The sequence below is a fragment of the Colossoma macropomum genome, unplaced genomic scaffold (genome assembly GCF_904425465.1).
Source record: "Colossoma macropomum unplaced genomic scaffold, Colossoma_macropomum, whole genome shotgun sequence".
NCBI lineage: Eukaryota > Metazoa > Chordata > Actinopteri > Characiformes > Serrasalmidae > Colossoma > Colossoma macropomum.
Window position 1 is genome coordinate 111,514 of NW_023495317.1, and position 20,212 is coordinate 131,725.

General features: G+C 40.0%; 1 protein-coding gene across 1 annotated transcript; it reads right to left on the bottom strand.

Annotated features, from left to right (window-relative positions):
* Positions 1–669: 669 nt before the first annotated feature.
* Positions 670–7,206, bottom strand: zbtb22a (zinc finger and BTB domain containing 22a). The gene is made up of 4 exons (XM_036562118.1): positions 7,029–7,206; positions 5,188–5,399; positions 3,538–4,261; positions 670–3,326 (listed from the first exon to the last, which is right to left on the bottom strand). The coding sequence occupies exons 2-4, from the start codon at positions 5,392–5,394 to the stop codon at positions 2,260–2,262; spliced, it is 1,998 nt and encodes a 665-aa protein (XP_036418011.1). The 5' UTR covers positions 5,395–5,399; positions 7,029–7,206; the 3' UTR covers positions 670–2,259.
* Positions 7,207–20,212: the final 13,006 nt, after the last annotated feature.

Below are 20,212 nucleotides of genomic sequence, written 5' to 3' on the forward strand. Positions count from 1 at the left end.
TAGTAATACTCTCTATACATTGTTGGTTGGAAACAAACGGGTTAAAGTATTGAAATGCCCAACAGGAAAAGTCCACTCAGGATTTGTTTTCACTTTCACTTCTATGTAGATACAGCCAGGTGAGCTCTCCCATTGGTTAGGACTTCAGGAGCTGAACGGAAGGTCTTGCACATCAGATTAACCACTAACATAATTGGGAACTGACAGAGGAATCAACCAATCACATTTAGTTTTACAGTAGGTGGGACTAATTTCATGAGAACAAAAAATGTCACTCTAGGTCTTCTGGAAGTTCTACATAAGTTACTGTGAATATCAACTGTAGTCTATCCAGGATCCAGGTAGTTGTTAGGAATGGAAAACAGCAGCAGCTGTCAGGACTCTTTACTGAGTCACTGTAAAACTAATACAATGTAAAATACATGTTAATGTCTGTGTTTAACCACAGTGCCTTTGTGTGTACCAACAATCCAGTGGCTCCCAATCTCAGAAAAGCATTTCTGTGCTTGTTTATAAAAGATTTATTCATCTGATGCAGTTTAAGAGATGTTTGGTAATGCTTGGTGTTGGATTAGATCACATGTATTAAGATCAGATAAGGCACAGAATGTGTCCAGGACTGAAACTGGACATTAACATCTCAGTCTGGGTCACTCATCAAGTCAGTTCTGACACGTGTCTGAAAAAATCTTTATTTATAGACATCACTTAGTATCATACAAATGATTGACATTTAGCACTAAAGCTCTGCCAGCACTCCCCCCAGTGGGGAAGAACAGGAACTGCATATGAAGCTACACAAAGCACGGTCCATGAGGCCAAAGTGACACATTTCACATCAAATTAACAAAAGCCGTGTCTTACATCCATATCCATGAACATGACATGTGGCCCACAAACAGATCTTGCGTTTCCTCACATGGATGGTGTAGGTTAACATTTGTCATTCAAAGTCATTTAGGTTCAAATATTTGTTGTTTTCCATCTTCACAAGTGCTTAATCGATGCTTAAAGCTTGTCAAATAGAACAGTATTGTTTGAACTCAAACATCTACCTGGTTGAAGAAAAACAACACTTTTAAAAATAATTTATGTTTGGGTACGTTAATACTGCATACCGTTCCATGCACGAATGTCCCATGTAACTTTCTTTGTGGAAATACCTGTGTTAATCCATTAAGGCCAATGGCAGCAGCGACATCAACCATTTATCAGCAGTCATATCTGCATCAGTCATTTATCATCAGTGCACATGGAGGCCATGTATCTGAGTGAAAGTGGTGATCTAAAATCAGCTCCTCTTCTCAATTGTTCTAGCTAGCCTTGCACCATCAGATGCTGCTCATCTTGCTTTTTTGCTGCTGGAATACATTACATGTGTTTTAGGACACATACAGTTCATTCAAATGGCTTCATTGAAATGTTACAACTCCTGCAGTCTCTCAAAACCACTTGCTGAATTTTACTCAACATGAATTTATTTTTCTGATCTTAAAGCTGCACTATGTAGGTTTTGGGAATTTGGAGACCTCTCTGGTGGAAATGTGTAATTACACGCAACATGCAGAAAAACATTTTGCAACATGGGTTGTGCTTCGGACCCCTTCACTGAGTGGATAAATAATAAATTGCGAATACGTTGAAAGATAATTCAAAGAGATTTCAAACTTGGCGAAGGACGTCTTCCGAGTGTGTCTGGCTTTTAAATTATTTTTCACACACCATATTTTAGCATATTTTTTCTTCTCCTGACTAATCTTTTCAATTTTAACAAACTGATTTTACATGGTACAGCTTTAAATGAATGTAACATTACCAGATGTGCTACTTACAGCTTAAAAAATATGACTAAATGTGCTACTTGTTCCTGCAGGTCAAGCATTGTGTCTTTATTTTGAGCTACTAATACGACAAAGTTGTGGCTTCTTAGTTAATAAACAGGGTATCGTCAGCTCAGACGCAAGTGCCCACTGTAAAAAAGGTGAGACTATCACTGACAGAGTTTGGGAGAAACCTAGAATGATAGGGCCGTTTTGCATTTTCTGAAGTTGTCCAGCTGGATTGTGACTTGTGGGTTAGACAGGGTCCTGAAACCTGGTCATTTCATTTGCTGCCTCAGATGCTGAAAAGTGGACAACTTCTGAAAAAGCTCCTTGACAGTAAGATTAGCCTGGACTGGGACACTGAAAGTAGACGGCAACCTCATGTCAGCACAGAGATGGAAAGGTTTGATAAGAACGGCAGGTTTCACTTTCTTTCTCACGTGTACCTACCACTATCTTCCTCCTTTAGAACCTGCTCCATCAGAACTCTGTCCTGTCCCGAAATTCTCCCCACTAACCCCTCCATGCAGCTTTCATCTGCTTGCGCCTCGCCCTGCTCCACCTTCACCTGGCCCTGCCCTTCACACATGTAAACTCCATACTCAAACCCCGCCTCCTCCTGCCCTGGCTCTGCTTCGTTGCCATCAGCGGCTGTGTCGGCAGGATGATGCCCAGGTGCGGCTGCCTTGGCGGCAAGGCGCTGGCACCGCGCCTGGTGCTTGAGATAACTGTCCCTCCAGACGATCTTTTTGCCACAGAACGCGCACTCATATGGGCGCAGGCCGCCATGTGTCTTCACGTGCTTGGTCAGGTGGTGCTTCATCTTGAAGCTCTTGGCACAGACTGGGCAGGCGAAGGGCCGCAGGTTCAGGTGCTGCATTTTGACGTGGCGGTCGCGCATGCTCTTCAGCGTGAAGGCCTTCCCACAGTGGCAGAAGTGCACTTTGCCCGTGTAGGGTGCTCCTGCCAGGGATGGGGGAGAGGAGGAGGAGGGGATGGGAGAGGAGGAAGGAGGGAGAGAGGAAGAGTGTGATGGGGGAGAGAGAGCTCCAGATGTCCAGGTTAACTCTGAAGGCCCCAGCACAAATTCACCTGCGGCACTGCCGCCAGGTGACACGGGCAGCAAAGGTCTCTGTGAAACCTGTCCTGTGCCCTCCTCAATCTCATCATAGGTGTCGCCCTCAAAACCTGCCTCAGCGAAACGGCTGAAGTCCATCTCTTCTTCCACATCATCTTCGCCGTCCTTTGCTCTGGAATGATCCTCCAGCAACCTGCCGGCCGGCTGAGTATACGGGCCTGCCGACCAGTCGGCCTCAGGCTGCCACTGAACACGTGCAGAGGGCCCCAGGAGAGGCGGAGGAGCGGTTCCTGCTGTGGTGAGCGATTCCTGTGGCTCCTGAGCTGACAGAAACCTTTCCTCCTGCTCTCTGTCCCTCTCTGCACTTTCTCTCCCTCCCTCTCTCTCTCCCTCCTCTTTGAGAGTTGCCCCTGAGCCACAGCCTCCTGAGAGAGAGAAGAGCAGAGAAGAGACGGTCAAATACAGACAGAGACACAGACACAAACAGGGTGCAGAACATTGTCAGAATCTGGGGACGCTCCCTTTTTAAAGATCAGATGGGCAGCGCTTGATGCTGCTGCTTTTTCGACTGTGAGAGAGAGCTTGCCCCCCCGCGGGACGGAAGTTAAACAGCAGTGATGCAGACGCTCCACTCACCGGCGCCACGCTCCTCCAACTCCACCTTCACTCTCTCCTCCTCCAACTCTTCCCCTACACCTTCATCTGCCTCCATCCACCTCTCCCCTCGCCTCCTTTCCTCATCCTCCCTCATCCCTCGCTCCCTGCTTTCCTGTGGCCCCCTCAGTCGGGCACGGACTCGGTGTCTATCATTTGCAGCGGTGCCACTGCTGGTCATCCACAGACTCTCTGGGCTGCAGGGCGGATCTCCTTCCCCAGCAGGGCTGCAGTTGGAAGGGGGAGTTTCCGGTCTGTTTTGGGAGGGGAGAGAGAGCCTGGATCTGCCCCACCTGCCCTGCTGATGCTGGAGTTGCTGGGGTCTCCTCCAGGTGGCCAGGGGAGGTAGAGTGCCATGCTCCCCCATGAGAGGCTTTCTTTCCTGGGCCGGGCCATGATCGCTCTGTCCTCGCTCTCGCTCCTCAGGGTCCGTCAGGCAGCAGTCCGAGCTGCTGGGAGACTGGTGCCGGGAGGAGCTGGCCTCACCAGGGCTGACCTGCGTCAAAGGCCGTGACCTCTTTAGGATGTCCGTGCACTTGTCCACGATGTGCCACATCTGCAGGAAGCTGGCTACCGTTACGTAGTTGACGATGTCATCACGCACAATGCTCAGCTGACCCGTGTAGGCAGAGTTCAGGACACTCTCGAAGGCTAGGGGGTCCATGACCGACGGCAGAGACACCGTAGTGACGTTTTTCAGCAGAACCTGAGCAGGTACAAATATATTGAGTGAGTCTGCATACACGGAGGACACCAGAGGTGGGCAATATGACAAGATTTTAAAAGTTATGATAAATTAAAATAAATAAATGTTTTTTTCTGAGCATCTGAGTGGATACTGTCAGTACTTAAAAAACACAGAACACTGGATTTAGTGGTGCTGAATAAAAATCACTGAAAAATTCACTTACCCAGACTTTTTAAACATGCCACTACTACTCATTCTGTGAGTGTCTAACCATTTTGTGTGAGTCTGTGAGCCAAAGTATTATGATATGTATCAAGAAAATGTCTTTAAAGGAGAATTCCATGGATTTTATAACTGCATATTTAAACAGTCAAGATGTAAACAAAATAATTTACAATTTACAGTGGTTTTGTGTAAAATGCTCATTCTAGAGAAACCTGGTCAATTTTTTTTTCACATTAGTAGAACCAGATTGGAACCAGATTTCTTTAAAGTTTAATTCCTCTAAAGTTTCCATCACAGAAAGTTATTATATGAAATGCTTATGAATACACTGCCTGTTGTCTGCGACATATTTTTACAACAGTTTTGAGGTCAGTCTTTGGCCTATTTGCCCCTCATCAACATTACATATAAAACTCAGAAGACTCGTGTAGGTTCACTGGTGGTTTTGGATAGTAAATAAAATATCCATATTTGTGTTGTAGACATTGTGACCCCTGGTTCCTATCACCACCACTGTAAAGAAATCAGTGAAGTCAGTAAATTTCTCTACAGTTAACTACTTAACACTAAACCAATCTAAATGACTTTGGTTCTGTAACTGAAATATGAAAAACTGTCAGGGTATATCAGAGTTGTAAACGGGCATATATTCAGAGTGCATGTGCCTGCGATTAAACTGAACCTTGATCTAGAAATTCAATCGTTCTTTGTATAAATACCTGGTCATGAAAATAAGGTGAAGAAGCTGCCAACACGCAGCGATGGGCCCTGAACACCTGGCCCTGGACCTGGATGGACAGATCACACAGCCGGCCCTCCTCTCGCTGCCGATTCAGGTTGTCCAGCACTGACGCTCGCACATTGGGAAAACACACCTGGACCACAGGGCCAGTGGGTGTACCACCACTACTCAACACCTTATCCATAGCGCCTACAGAAGAACAAGAAATGAACCATGCAACCGCCAACAAAATATATATATGTTTATGTTGGAAAAACACTTTGTAACATTAGAATAAAGAAAATAAACAAACAAATACAGAAGTAACTTCTCATGATTTATTTTTTTTTTAAATCCCACCACCAACAGACAATTTAATTTAATGAAATTGTAATCAGACAAATAACTACAAATAATACTTGACTTCCTAGATAAGAGCCTTGTAAATGGCCCAGCAAACCCTTTAATGTTATTTGTACTTGAAGACGGACACATCAAACAAAGAAGCTGAACAATGGACTGGCCACCCCAGAGTCCAGACCCCAACTCCACTGAATGGGTTTGATTACTTCAGAAAATGATCAGCCAACTTCTAAGACTGAACTTTGGAGGTGTGAAAAAATTTCTTTGAGAAACTGAAAGTGAGTCTCCTGAAAAGAATGGAAGCTGTAATAAAGGTAAAGAGTAACACACTGAAGACTGAAATAAATTATATTATATTTAGTTGCTTTTGTATAATTTTCTGTTTCATGTTTTCTGCTCTTTTCACACATATAAAGCGAATAACATATTTGATGATAATTTTTATTGGAAGTTAAATCAATGAAGGCCTCTGGCATCAATAATTGGGTAAACAAACAAATAGGACACAACATTAAACAACTGTCAATTCTGAAAACATCAACATGATAGCCAACTTAACACAGCATAGAGAAACCAATATCGTTTCTAATAAATATTTACCAGATATCTGGTAATCCCTGCTGGAAAAAAAGACCATAACAACCATTAGTATTAAAACTAGATGCTTTCTAATTTCTGTTAGCTTAATGTTAATTATTAAATACCATTATTGTCCTATAGGACTCCTTCGGATCCCATTAGGAATCCATCAGTGGCATGTTTTTTCTCACAATAATGATAAAAATCACAGTCAGCAGGCCGGCTCTGTCTCTTGAGGGTCAGGAAAAGCCAACACAGCACATTTTGGTGATTTCACCGCTCTAACTTATGAGCTAAAGGACGGTCAAAGCAGAACAAACCACCAAACTGAACTCCAGCTCTCCAGAACAGGATCAGGTCTGGACTGAAGCTGAGGAGGCGTTCAGTTCAGCTTAGCTTGGCTCGTTAATGTGGCTAACAGCTGTTTTGACAGCTGTCAGTGAAACTGTCAAGAAGAGGAAAATCTGCCAAGAAGAAAGCTGATCAGAAAAGGTAGGCAACGTAGTCAAATGTACAAAAACAACGTCCAATTTCCAGTTTAAACAGCCCAGTTTACAGTCATTAGCTACCTTTGCACGCAGTTAGCGTATATTATACCAGCTAGTTTGAGCCTTTAAAATGTCTCTAAATGTGCTGAAAAGACATAAAACAGGGGTTAAAAACGTTCAAGAAACGATTTCGGATCTGTAGCTTTGTGGATATGAAGCTAGAGTTAGCTTTCTTGTTCCAATTCTCCGTTCCACCTTAAATGGCGCAGCAGTTACATTATGACACCTCAGGCACCAGAATGGAAATACTGCATCATTTAAGGTGGACCGGATAATTCGATAGGCAGAAGCTGAATTAGGAGCTGCCGCAGTATTTTAGAGAGAAAACAGATGACTCAGTGAATCTTACCCCAAAAACAAACGGACAAGGATCAGCTGGAAGCGGTCAGGGCTCCTTAAACACCCCCCTAGTCGGTAAACCCGGTTAATGTTGAATAAAAGCTCCTTTTTTCGGCGTCATTTAAAGACCGTTCATGTTTTCTGTCTCATTCTCGACCAGCTCTGCGAAAAACCTCTTCTTCTCTCCCGTTTCAGTGACACACACGGCGGTTAGGGTTAGCACAGCGCCGCCGACAGGAGGAGCCAGGATCTGGCGTTCCCTACGCTCCTAAAAAAGGTGGTTCTTCAAGGGTTCTTTAGCAAAGCCAATGGTTCTATTTAGAGCCTTGAGTACTGTATAGAAACATTTTATGCTTAAGTTGTTCTTTGCATGGTAAAATGGTTCTTCAGATTGATGGAGAAAGTGGAAAACTAGGTAGGTTCTAGGTAGCACCAAAAAGGCAGACACTTTTGTTTTTTTGTTTTTTTATTATTAAATGTAATTATATGATGTCTTCTGATTTTGTACTAATAAATATGACTATAAACATATGTATACATCAGTATAAGCAAAGGTTCACTTTAAAAAAAGATGCTTCGTCAAGGGTTCTTTAGTAAAGAAATGGTTCTACATAGAACCGTGAAACACTCAAAGAACCATTTGCATGCTTACGTGGTTCCCTGCATGGTGAAGTGTCCTTCAGATTGATGGATAAGGTGGAAAATGGTTCTATACAACACCAGAAAGGGTTCTGCTGTTGTTACATTCAAGCTTGCAACAATAAAAGAACACTTACAAAAAAGTTCTACATAGAAGCATATACAACACATTCTTCGTCAAACTGAAGAACCATTTCACCATGCAGAGAACTCTTTAAGCATGAAATGGATCTATACAGAACCATTGCCTTTGCTGAAGAACCCTTGAGGAACCGTCTTTTGTACGAGTGTAGTGTAAAATACACTCACAGCCTCGCAGAGACTTTATAAAGAGACTTTGGTGTAAAGTTAAATGCAAGATGTCACTAATGCACACATGCGTATGGCTGTACATTGATCATGCATCTGAAATAAAAAGGCCTGGAATCACAGTAAACATACCTACATGAGAACAATGTGTAACAACCACCACAATAAAGAGGTTAAAAGGCTAATCCAGTAAGATTCAGAGTCATTTTCAGAGTCAGAGCTGTACTGTATATGATATATGATGCAAAAAACATTAAAGTGATGTAGTTATAGATGTAGTTCTAATAAAATGTTTAGTTTTTACTTATAGGATAGGATATAGGATAGATTTTACTATAGGATAGTCCTTTATTTGTCACACAACTGGGGAAATTCACAGTGCTACAGCAGCAAAGCGACAGCGAGGCACTCAAGAAAAGAAGTAACAAGAAGAGAAATAACAAGATATTAACCATATTATTTACCTAACAAGGTTACAGTTTGTTACTTATTACCGTATAGACAATATAACATGAAAGATCAAATATAAACTCTATCTTTCACAAAATTATCAAAATAAACATTATAAATATCCATACATTTTCTAATACGCTTATCCTTCTGGGTCGCAGGAAGAGCTGGACACTATCCCTTTGGCAGAAGGCAGGAAACACCCTGGACAGGTCACCAGTCCACCACAGGGCAGAAACACAGACATGTACATTCACTCACACCTAGCGGTAATTTAGCATGTCAGATTGTCTTTGGACTGTGGGAGGAAACCCACACAGACACGGGGAAAACATGCAAATTCCACACAGAAAGGACGCTGGTTACCCGGCCGGGGAACTGAACCCAGACCCCTCTTGCTGTGAGGCGTCAGTGCTACCCACTGCATCACCGTGCAATATAAATAAAAAAAGCAAAAAAATTATTACACTATAAGAATATTATACACATATCGCACATTAAGTATTGATTTTATTGCACACAGGTATGGTGATGATACTATAGTGCCTGTCTGGTGCTGGTTTAGTTGGTCCAAAAAAAAACATATCGCTGCTATCAGAAGAATACCTTGAATCCATATGCAATGATGAATGTACAAGGAGGCGAAGGTAACAGCAAATAATGACAATACTGAATAAATATGTGCATATATTGGTACTGAATAGTGCTAATATTTCTAGTTCAGCTCTTACAGTTACACTGTACAGCTAATTCCCATTATGGTATTCTGATAGTAGTAGTCTGCTGAGGTAAAAGTTAACCTGCTTCATAGAATTTAAAAGTCTAAATGGCTCCGTCCTCTTTGAGTGTCCTCCTGTGTTGTGACTGACCTCTGGCTTGCATTTGCAGCTCATTTTCTATTTGCAGTTTGTTGGATCTTCTCAGCCACCATGCATAGCAGCATCCAAAACACAATCGCTGCACTTGGAACAAAACCTTGTATCACCATTTTGTCGTTTTTCAGTTTTTGACATAAAATGTATGTTGCCCTTTACATTGTGTGTAAATGTTCATAATAAATTGACCAAAAGAAATGGCTCAAAATGATTTGGAAAAAGGTCTGGTTCCATTGACTTACATTAAAAGTAAAGTATGTGTTTTCCTTCTCCTTTAAAGTTACCATTATGGAGGTTTTTTCCAGCTCTGCTGATTTTTTCTAGCAGATTAGGCTATATAATCGTGAAACTAGATGCATCAGGAATTGTTTTATAATCACATCTTGCCACCATGAGTTGAAATTGAGGTGCCTAGAGATTGTCAGTCCTACTAGGTATGTAACTTCTCACCCAGATACCACATAGTCACTGTTAAAACAACATTAAAGCATCTGAACATTCATATCCAATGTTGATTCTTAGACACTTTTGCATCCTGAATTAATATAGAAACATTAGAACATTTGAAAATTTAACCACTGCATCAAACAGTATCAAACAGTTGGTTCTCGAGTAGTCATGCACATCCATAATCATTACAAGACCGAAGAGAATCAGTGAAGCAAAAGAAGAGGAGACGCTGTAATCAGAAAGAAGTACAGACCATGTGTGTTTTTGACTGGGCATGTTTCACTGATCATTTTCATAGAGTGAAACTCCAACAGGGCTGACCTCAACAGCATCTCTCTCTGCTGTCTGGTCTGTCTGTCCGGCCTGATGGAGGATCACTCTGCCTGCAACTACTGTAGCCAAGAGGAGGACAAGAGCAGCCAGACCAACTCCAACAAACATCAGCACTGTCTCTACCACACTCACATCATCTGGAGAGACTGAGAAACAGAGAGACAGACAGAAAAGGTAACACTTTATTTGGATGGTCCACTGTAGATTCTTTGTAAATGTTCAGTATATATTTAAGTAACATTCAACTGAATAGTCATTAAATGCCACTGAACTTGAAGTTGAATGTAACTTAGATGGTTCACTATAGGTGCGTTGTAAATGCCCAGTCTGCTTTTTAATACCACTCAACTAAATACCCATTAAATTCAAATAACCTTGAAGTTCAGTGTGAAAGAGTTTATTAAATCTATCCCTAAACCCTAAACCCTAACCTCAAGGCAAAACCTACATCTACTCCTCCTAACCCTAACCATAATGTTGATAATCAACTGAGGATCACCAGAAAGTTTGTTAATGATTTAAGTAGCTATAGAGCATCTATACGGGACCATCCAAATAAAGTGTGACCGCAAACATAAACATACTTTACATTTTAGTCGTTTTTTATTGGACCTCTGATGAAAAAATTAATAGTAGGTGCTACTGTAGCAACGTCCATTTCAATCTGAATGTGTGTTCACACTCACTCAATAAAGGAGCTTCTTTTACACAGGGATAGGAACCACCCGCATTAAGTTGTATCAGGCTGATGGGAAACAGACTTTGCAACAGAGCATTTCAGAGTGAGATATAGGTGCTGCATTAAGGAAAAAACTTTGTGAAGCTTGTGGCATTGCACTAGAAGTTATTCAAGAGCTTTTTGGAAGCATTTAATAGCTTTTAAGTAAGATATCCTTGCATATTGTTGCAGCCTCAATTTTGAAATTCACACTTCCCTATTTGTCACACTATAGCAGTGATCTGTGGTTGGGTATTTTGCATGTCTCTATGTATACACTATATGGCCAAAAATATGTGGACACCCCTCTTAATTATTGGGTTCAGGTGATTCAGCCACACTCCTTGTAAAAAATCATGTACATAGCCGTATAGTCTCTGTATAGGCTCTATATTAATGCCTTATGGTTTTGGAATGGGATTTCCAGCAAGCTCACATAGGTGTGATGGTCAGGTGTCCACATACTTTTGGCTATATAGTGTATACATAGAGAGAGAGGGCTTATGGGTGCAATGTCATCAAACTCTGACTGGTAGCTGCCCTGATGGCAGACTTTCAATGTAAAATGCAACTGTTAACACAGGGTAGTTAGAGCATTTTTACTCTTAATATGCGAGGCCATGCTTGATGTTAGGGTCAGCCCTTGGCTATATCACCACTACTTTAGGGGAGATTTTGATAAGTTATCACAATATAACAGTGTTTAATGTGGAGGCCTGTGTTTTATATGTATCATTTGTTCATCCACCGCTATGACAATGCTTATTTCTGGACATTTGGCACTTATAAAATACATTCAGGCAACATTTAAGTACTGATTGCATTGCGGTTTCAGATTTTAGAGCATTAGAGTAATTATTTCAACTTAAAGTTGAACTCTGAATGTTACTGGATTATCCTGTTAACCTCTATGCAATCTAGCAAGATGGTCATGTAACAAAACTGACATCTCATGTACGAGTTATGAGTTATGTTTAGGCCTTTTATTTCATATACACTGCAAACCTATCTGTATTTGTGCTGGACTTTACAATATTTATTGAAAAAGAGATCATTTGTCATGTGTTTTTGTCACGTAGACTACCTGTTGTGAAGATGTCATTCTCATCAACGACCCATAATTGCTTTTCTAAAGTAGAGTAAATGTTATTTTTCATGGCTCATTTTAACAAAATGTGGATGATATAGATAAAAAAACACCTTTAAAATAGAATTTTTAACCTTACCTTCAGTCACAGTGAGCTCCACTGTAGTTCCATTGCAGTCGTATCTCCCAGCGTCTGACTGAGAGACTCTGAATATACTCAGTACTAGATTTGCTCCTGCACTGTATCGTCTGTTTGGATCAGTGATGTGTTTGGTCGTCTTTCCATTGTGAGTTGTCAGAATGTCCACTCTCTGTCCATCGATATCTCTGCTCCAGGTCACATTACCTTTAGTTAGTTGTCCACATTTAAGTAGGGCGATGTTTTTTTCTTTCTGTCTCACATGTAGAATCCCTGTCAGAAAGAAAACAATACAGCAAATACAACATAAATATGTGGTGGGCTTAATTTGAATATTACATGGGAGTAACATGGGAACAAAGCCCCTCCCCACCTTTTTTCTCTCTAGATGAAATGGTGGGGCATATCTAATATAATCTTTATTAACTCTGAAATTTCATCTGGGTCATTTTTGGGGTCAGTGGAATTAACTTTGTCTAATTAGTCATTGGAGATTTGGTGACATAGTGATTTATATTATGTTGCATGTAAAAAAGTTGTAAATAATGTATGATTTGAGGTGATGAAAGTGTTCAGTTACACCTTTGGGGTGAGACGTCCCTGTTTAATTCTCTCCCAGAGATATTATTTGCTTCAATTTTTATCATAAAAACACTGGATTTTTTTACTGGAGTTTACTGGATTTTCACTGACTAGCTAGTACTAGCAGGCTAGCTATAGTTAGCTGTTGGTTAGAATAAGGCAACATTTTTAGCTGTCTTATGAATGTTCACTCTGACTATTTTTGATATTTGAGGATCTGGAAGAGTTTGTGAACAGATATCCAGTTAAAACCTGTTGGTTGAGGAACAGAAGCTGCCTCTTCAGAGCAGCTAATGAGCTAACAGCGCTAACCAGAACAATTCCATGCTGATAGAGACTTGTTGACATTGCACAAGGCATTTTCTCCGCAGTGGTCGCTGTGTCAACATGTTAGTCTTCAGATAAATTTATTTTACTTTTTCTGGACCCAGCTAACTTCAGCTAAATCGGTTAGCCTAGTTAGCGCTAAAAACCACGCTCTCCATCGTCGTAGTCACATCCTTAACAACAGCCTTGGCTAAACATTCAGGCACTCATGTATGGAGTAGCAACACACTCGCAAATATGAGCAACTAACGCAAATGCTTTAGCTCATGAACAGCGAGCTGGGCCCAGTTAAGAATCATCTTTGGGCTAAGATGATGTTGGGAAACCCAGCCAAGATAAGCTTGTTTTAGTAGTAGTGTCAAGACTAAGCAGTGCACTGTACAGATATTCCTGAAACAGGAATCATTCCAGACTCGAGGACTAGGCATCTGGTCTACATTAGCACATATTATACTGCACCACATGTGAGGCTGTACTGAATGTTTTCGTCTCACCTGTGTCTTCTGTAGTTGGGCCTTCAGCTGGGCGGGATGTGGCTGAAGTAACAGGAGTGTCTGGAACATGGAAACGGATCATTATTGCACCTTCAGCTTTATTAATGAAGACATAGAGCCAGCTCAGAGTTACTCATCTGAAATCAGCTGGATGTTGCACAATGGGAAATGTACCTTGGAGTAGAGGGCAACAGTTTCTAAGGTCACAGTGCACCATCAGTGCTTTTTATTAGCTAAAGCTTGGATGATAATGAAAATTTAGAAAAACAATTACCATCTGTAGAATTATCATGATAAACAATACCAACAGTATCCAAATTCAACTACGAAGCACCACATGTGAGCATTAGAGAGTCTTACCTCATAGCTCACCGGTGGTTGTATAATTACCACATAACTAACTGGACTAGCTTGTAATATTACTTAATAATTTATACTCATAACTGTATTCAGCACAGATTGCATGTCACACTGTTTGCATCCAGTGGTTTCTCTGTGTTTGTTTGGAAACCGAAACATTGCTAAACTGGCATGGTGGCACCCTTTATCTGGACAAGCTCATTCATTTTCATCTCTACCAGAAAGCAGATCTCATGTAGTTTCATTGTTCAATTTGCATAAAATTTGCATCTTTTCTACCATATACATTTTAACTGACTGTAGTTCAGAATGATTGCACAAAAAGAACGGTTAATTAGTGGCGAAGCAATAAAAAAAAGCATGAACTAGAACAAAAGAACAACAATTTGCATTATATTGCCATTTATTTAAAGAAGCTGAATCACGGAAAATTACATTTCATCACTTTTTTTTTAAATAAACAAGTCTGATGTAGTATGTAAAAATTGTTAAAGTTTCAAAATGTACATTCACTCTCCAGGCCATACAGTCCATATATGGACACTAAGCTTCAAACAGCCTATTGGGTACCTACTGGCCTCTTGGTTTTGTTGACGTGTTTTAAACTATGAGAAGTAGGAATAAAAGCATTGTACACTCAGTGACATGCACAGACTTTGTCTCATTGCCATCACTGTGTTCGGTTAGGCCTGAAATCAAATTGTTATTGTGTGCTGCAGGTGTAAATGAACTGTAGAATCTTTGGTTTAATTTTTTAATGTTTTGATCTTTGTATTTATTTTTTTATTTAAATATATGGTATGTAATTTATGAATTTTCTGTGCAATTAAATACTTGTATTTAAAAATGTATCATTTTATTTATATATTATTTATTCATATATAAATATATAGCATCTAATTTCTACATTTTTGTGATTACAACTTGCATTTGTTTGTTAATTTAACTTGGCATTGAACTGCATTGTTCTTGGCACCATTCATGGTAATGTTACTTGCAGTGTTCAGTTCTTGAGTGAGTAATTGGGAGAGTTGCCTACTTACTTCTTGATATCACAGTCAGTTCCACTGCAGTTCCATTGCAGTAGTATCTACCAGCGTCTGACTGAGAGACTCTGAATATAGTCAGTACTAGATTTGCTCCTGAGCTGTAACGTCTGTCTGGATCAGCGATGTGTTTGGTCGTCTCTCCATTATGAGTGGTCAGAATGTCCACTCTTTCTCCATTGATGTCTCTGCTCCAGGTCACTTTACCGTTAGTTAGCTTGCCGCATTTAAGGATGGCGATGTTTTTCTCTCTCCAAAATGTGCGGAAAGTCTCTAGCAGGAAGAAAACAACATGATACAATAATAAATATGCATGCAGTGCTTCTCAGACTTTTATGACTGTTGTAATCTGTTTAAAGGGGAGGTATTATGCTTTTCCAGGGTTTCCTTTTCAGTTGGTGTGTTATGTAGCTTTTTGTGCATGTAAATGGTCTGCAAAGTTACAAAGCCCAAAGTATATGCCAGAGGAAGTAACTCCCACAGGAACCACTTTGCTCAGATGCCCGAAATAAAGAAAAACTCGTATCTCCATTTTTGTCGTTTTCAGTTTTTGACATAATTTGAAAATGCCTGTTGTCCTTTACATTGTATGTAAATTTCATGAAGAATGGACAAAGAGAAATGGCCCAAAATGACTTGGAAAATAGTCTGGTTCCATTGACTTACATTAAAAGTAAAGCAGGTTTTTTCCTTCTCCTGTAAAGTTACCATTTTGGATATTTAAGTTTTTCTTCTGGCAACAGCGATATATATATAAATCCTCAAATCAGTAACAAAATAATTGATGTCATACCTTGTGAACATACAACAAAAACTTAAAGCTTTACAATGATTCCATCCTAAGGTGTGCTGACCCCGAAGGCACCAGGCTCAACTCTCTTTCTTCTGACCACTATAGTGAACAATTTGCATTATATTTCCAAGAGTATCAATACCTTGGACCTGGGATGAGTGTGGCTTGTGGCTGAATGCAGTCAAATTCACAGCAATGTTCCAACATCTAGTATAAAGCCTTCCCAGAAAAGCAGAGTCTGTTACCCGAGTAATAGAGGACAAACTCTCTATTAACACCCTTCATTTCAGAAGATATGCTGGTGTCTACAAACAATGTAGAAGCATCTCACAGCCTCTTCCTTACTCTTTTCCTCACAAACCTCTGGAGAAATGATTTTATGATTCATAAATAAAGGTAAATGAGAGATCTGAAATATAGCCCTACTTACCACAGTAAACAGTGCTTAGATTCCCGAAGAGCAGGAGACAGAATAAAAGCCGTAGCTCCATGTTGGGCTCAGTGTGAGGCAGTAGATGCACTGAGAAACATGGACTTCTACCAGACATGCTGACCCTGGAAGCCTCTTCCTGTTTTCCAGTGGACACCTCACAACCTACAAATAGTCAGTTTCACAAGACCGCTAGTGTAGTTTCATTTCATCATACAAACCACACACACACACACACACACACACACACGCCTACATTTTCTTATTAACACGCATCAGTAACATTTATGCATTCATTTTCCTTTGGTTTTCCATCGTCTTGACTGGCACAAACAGTTCTACGCTTATAAATTGTTTTATGTATGTTTTATGTTTTATGTATTTTTATTTTTATTTTTGCCATGCTGATCTTTCTGTCTCCACATCTGCAGAAGGAAATAAGACACTACATTGTGAGCCACAAGAATGTGATGAAATAGTGTGTTTTATTTAAAGCTCCAGCATGTGAAGTAGTTTGCAGACCTTTGGACGTAACAGTTGATTTCCTAAGTAACGGTAAGTACACGTCGTCTATAGTGAACACACTTCTGCACATTTTATTGCACAATTACAGTTTATTTGCTGAATTTAACATATTGGGAAAAACAGCAAATAAAATGTGAACTGTGCAAAAGTCATGACATATTTTAGATGTCATGTTCATTTTACATAGAAAATAGTTTAATATAAATAGGTTAGTAAAATTTACACAAAAATGGCATTTTTTTGAACAGCCGCCTCGGCCACCTCAGACTGGATTTCCCAGGACCCCTCGCTTCCTCACATGACTCAGGACTCACCAAGATCCACCTATCACCGTTCAGCCCCTCCGGACTTATCATGTTCAGCTGTTCCCATGTGTATTTAACCTGCCTGGTTGCATCTGTTCATTGTCAATTATCGTCACCATGAATGTATATATATATATATATATATATATATATATATATATGTATATATATATATATATTACTGTCGTTGGAAGAGGTAGCGCTGTCACCTCACAGCAAGAAGGGCCTGGGTTTGATTCCCAGCTGGGTGACCAGGGTCCCCTCTGTGTGGAGTTGTATGTTCTCCTTGTGTCTGCGTGGGTTTCTTCCCACAGTCCAAAGACATGCAGTCAGGCCAATTGACAACGCTAAATTGCCCCTAGGTGTGAGTGTTTGTGAATGTATATGTCTGTCTGTCTGCCCTGTGATGGGCTGGTGACCTGTCCAGGGTGTATCCTGCCTTCCAACCTATGACTGTTGGGATGGGCTCCAGCTCCCCCGGCGACCCAGAAGGATAAGCGGCTTAGAAAATGTATCTTGGCGGAAGAAAACCTCATATCTCTTTATGTTTTTCAGTTTTTAACATAATTTGAAAATACTTGTTGCCCTTTACATTGTATACATATGTCAGAAAAATCAGTATTATAAGCCAAGAACTCTGTAGGCAGAAGAGTTCAGACAGAGTGCCCTGCGTACACTCTGGGGTCAGATGAAGGGCTCTTCTATCAGTAAGAAGTGAAAACAACGGTACGCAGAAAGAAGAACTTGACCTTTGGGTAAACTCGAAGAAAAAGGATGGATCAGGAAATAGATAAACAAGAAGTTAAAGAATAGTTCAGCTGAAGTAAGAGTAAAACGTACCTTTCCAAAGGTATAAGACAGGGCATGACCCAAAGCACTTTGAGCATTACACTCTAGACTTGACTCTGTATGTAACTGCTCCCTTGCTGCAAGAATATATATATATATATATATATATATATATATATATATATATATATATATATATATATATATATATGTGTGTGTGTGTGTGTGTGTGTGTGTGTATATTGTTTTTTTGTGTTAAAAATAAGTAATTAATACATTTATTTGCTGAGTTTAACATATTGAGAAAAAAATAAAAATGTGCCAGAACTTTTCCCCAGGGTACATATAATGTTTAATTTCCCCCCCAATATGTCACAGTAAAATGATGCATTACAATGTACAGGATATAGAGGATGTTTTTGATTATTTTACGTAGAAAATCAAACAAAATTTTGAATATGAAATTTTTAGAAGCTGTTCATGTTGCAGTACATGCAGAGCACTGTTTTACCACTTTTTACCATCATCAATAGTACATTTAATTCTAAATAGTACTTGCGGATAGTTATTAAAATAGTGATATTTGTGCTACAGACATTGGAACTCCTATAAGGACTTCGGTCATATTCAAGCCAAAAGCGTTCTGTATTTTTATTTCATGGAACAACTAGCGTGATGAATGAAGCATGAGATTATATCCCCAACTGTTGTGTATTTATGTCACTGACAGGCTCAATGCATTCACAACATCAAAGCAATCAAAAATTGATAGAGGTATTAAATTTGTAATGTCATTAATAGCAATGAACAACTCTTCTACTAGATTTATGGACATGCAGAAGTAAAATTTCTTAGTTCAAAAAAATAAGCCAAAAGCAGAGATACCCTTTTATCTCTTTACTTACTGAACCATCCTTAAAATAAAATCCATAAATATGAATATAAACATGAATATCATGTGACAAATGCAAAGTCTTAATATTTAAAACCACTCAGTTGCAAATTATAAATGAGGGTTACAAACAAGACACAGGTAAGGAAGATAATGGGGGTACATGGCTGGGGATACCATGAGTATTTATTTAAATAAAAAAATTCATTTAATTTTTTTGCACAATTTAGCCATACCATCTAAAGTTTGGATAAAAGATTTTTTAGATTAAGATTCAAATCTTTGGTCAGTAATCTGTACAAGAGTGAAAGACAGACTGAGGGAGAGGACCCGAGCATGAGTCAACTTTACTGACCACACCTAAATTCCAAACTGAATGCAGAAAAACAGTCCAACTCTCTCGCCTTAGAAGAACTACTTTTCTCTTAAAAACCTTTTGATTGAGATTTTTTGTAAAGAAGACGTGAGTGCGAAGAATCTTTTATATAGCATCATAGTTTATAACTTCCACATAATGTGAAAGTTCTTCATTAGAGCTGGTGAGCGACCAAGACCCCTAGTGGATGAATTTTATACTGTGCAAATGACTGGCAGTTATTGGTAGACCTTGAGCGGCTAGTGAAGTGCCCTAGCCACATCACAACTATCACCTTGAGATTGGACATTGATCTGATGTCAGAGTCCACCAAACTGGTTGTCCTGCTGGAGCTAAAATTCCCTTGATAAGACAACTTGGAAGAGACCCTCGAAAAAGGGCTTACCAAGTACGAGAATGTGGTTTGTGATTGCCAGCAGGGCGGCTGGAGGGCAGTGGTGTTTGCTAATAAAGCAGTGGTCACCAAACCTCCTTCTGGAGATTTACTTTCCTGCAGAGTTTATTTCCAACCTGCATCTAGCATCCTGCCCCTCACCTCACCTAACACTGATCCATCTGATTCAACCAATCAAAAACGTCTGAAGAAGATAATAAGCTGGAGCAGGTGTGGCTGATTGTGGTGGTAACTACAGGAAGGTTGATCTCCAGGACCAGAGTTTGTGACCACTGCAGAGGTCGGATGATGGGACCACCTGATTTCTGTCCAGATGACAATGTTGAAAGGCCTGAAACTTCAGAGGATTCCAGGAACATCATTGATCATGTGTACAGATCTATCAGTAGTTTTACTTCCAGAATAGGAAGAACCTGCAATTTGGCATAGAGCTGATACTTCAAGGTTCTCAAAGCCTTTAAAAGACACTTCTCACCCCTCTTTTTCAAACATCAAAGAACCCTTTGAGGCAAGTATTCTTTCTAAGAGTAAGGGCGCCCAAAACAGAGATAAAAATCAGAACTCATAGTACACAGGTAAAAGAAAGAAGGCCAAATTCCAAATAACAAGTTATAATACCAAGGATCAGAATTACAAATGAGAGCTCAAACAATGCGTCACACAGATCTTCACACAGACTATATATAGAGACAATAAATTACAAAATAACATTCAGGTTTGCAGTCAGCTGAAGAGAACTGAGGTGACAGAGATCTCTTCAGGCAATGCTAGGCTGATATTTAAGGTGTCATAAGTATGATGTTTCTTCTAGTGAACAGTACTTTGCCAAATCACTTGATGCAACAATGCTGTGATAGATAAGTTCAGCATAGCTCAAGATG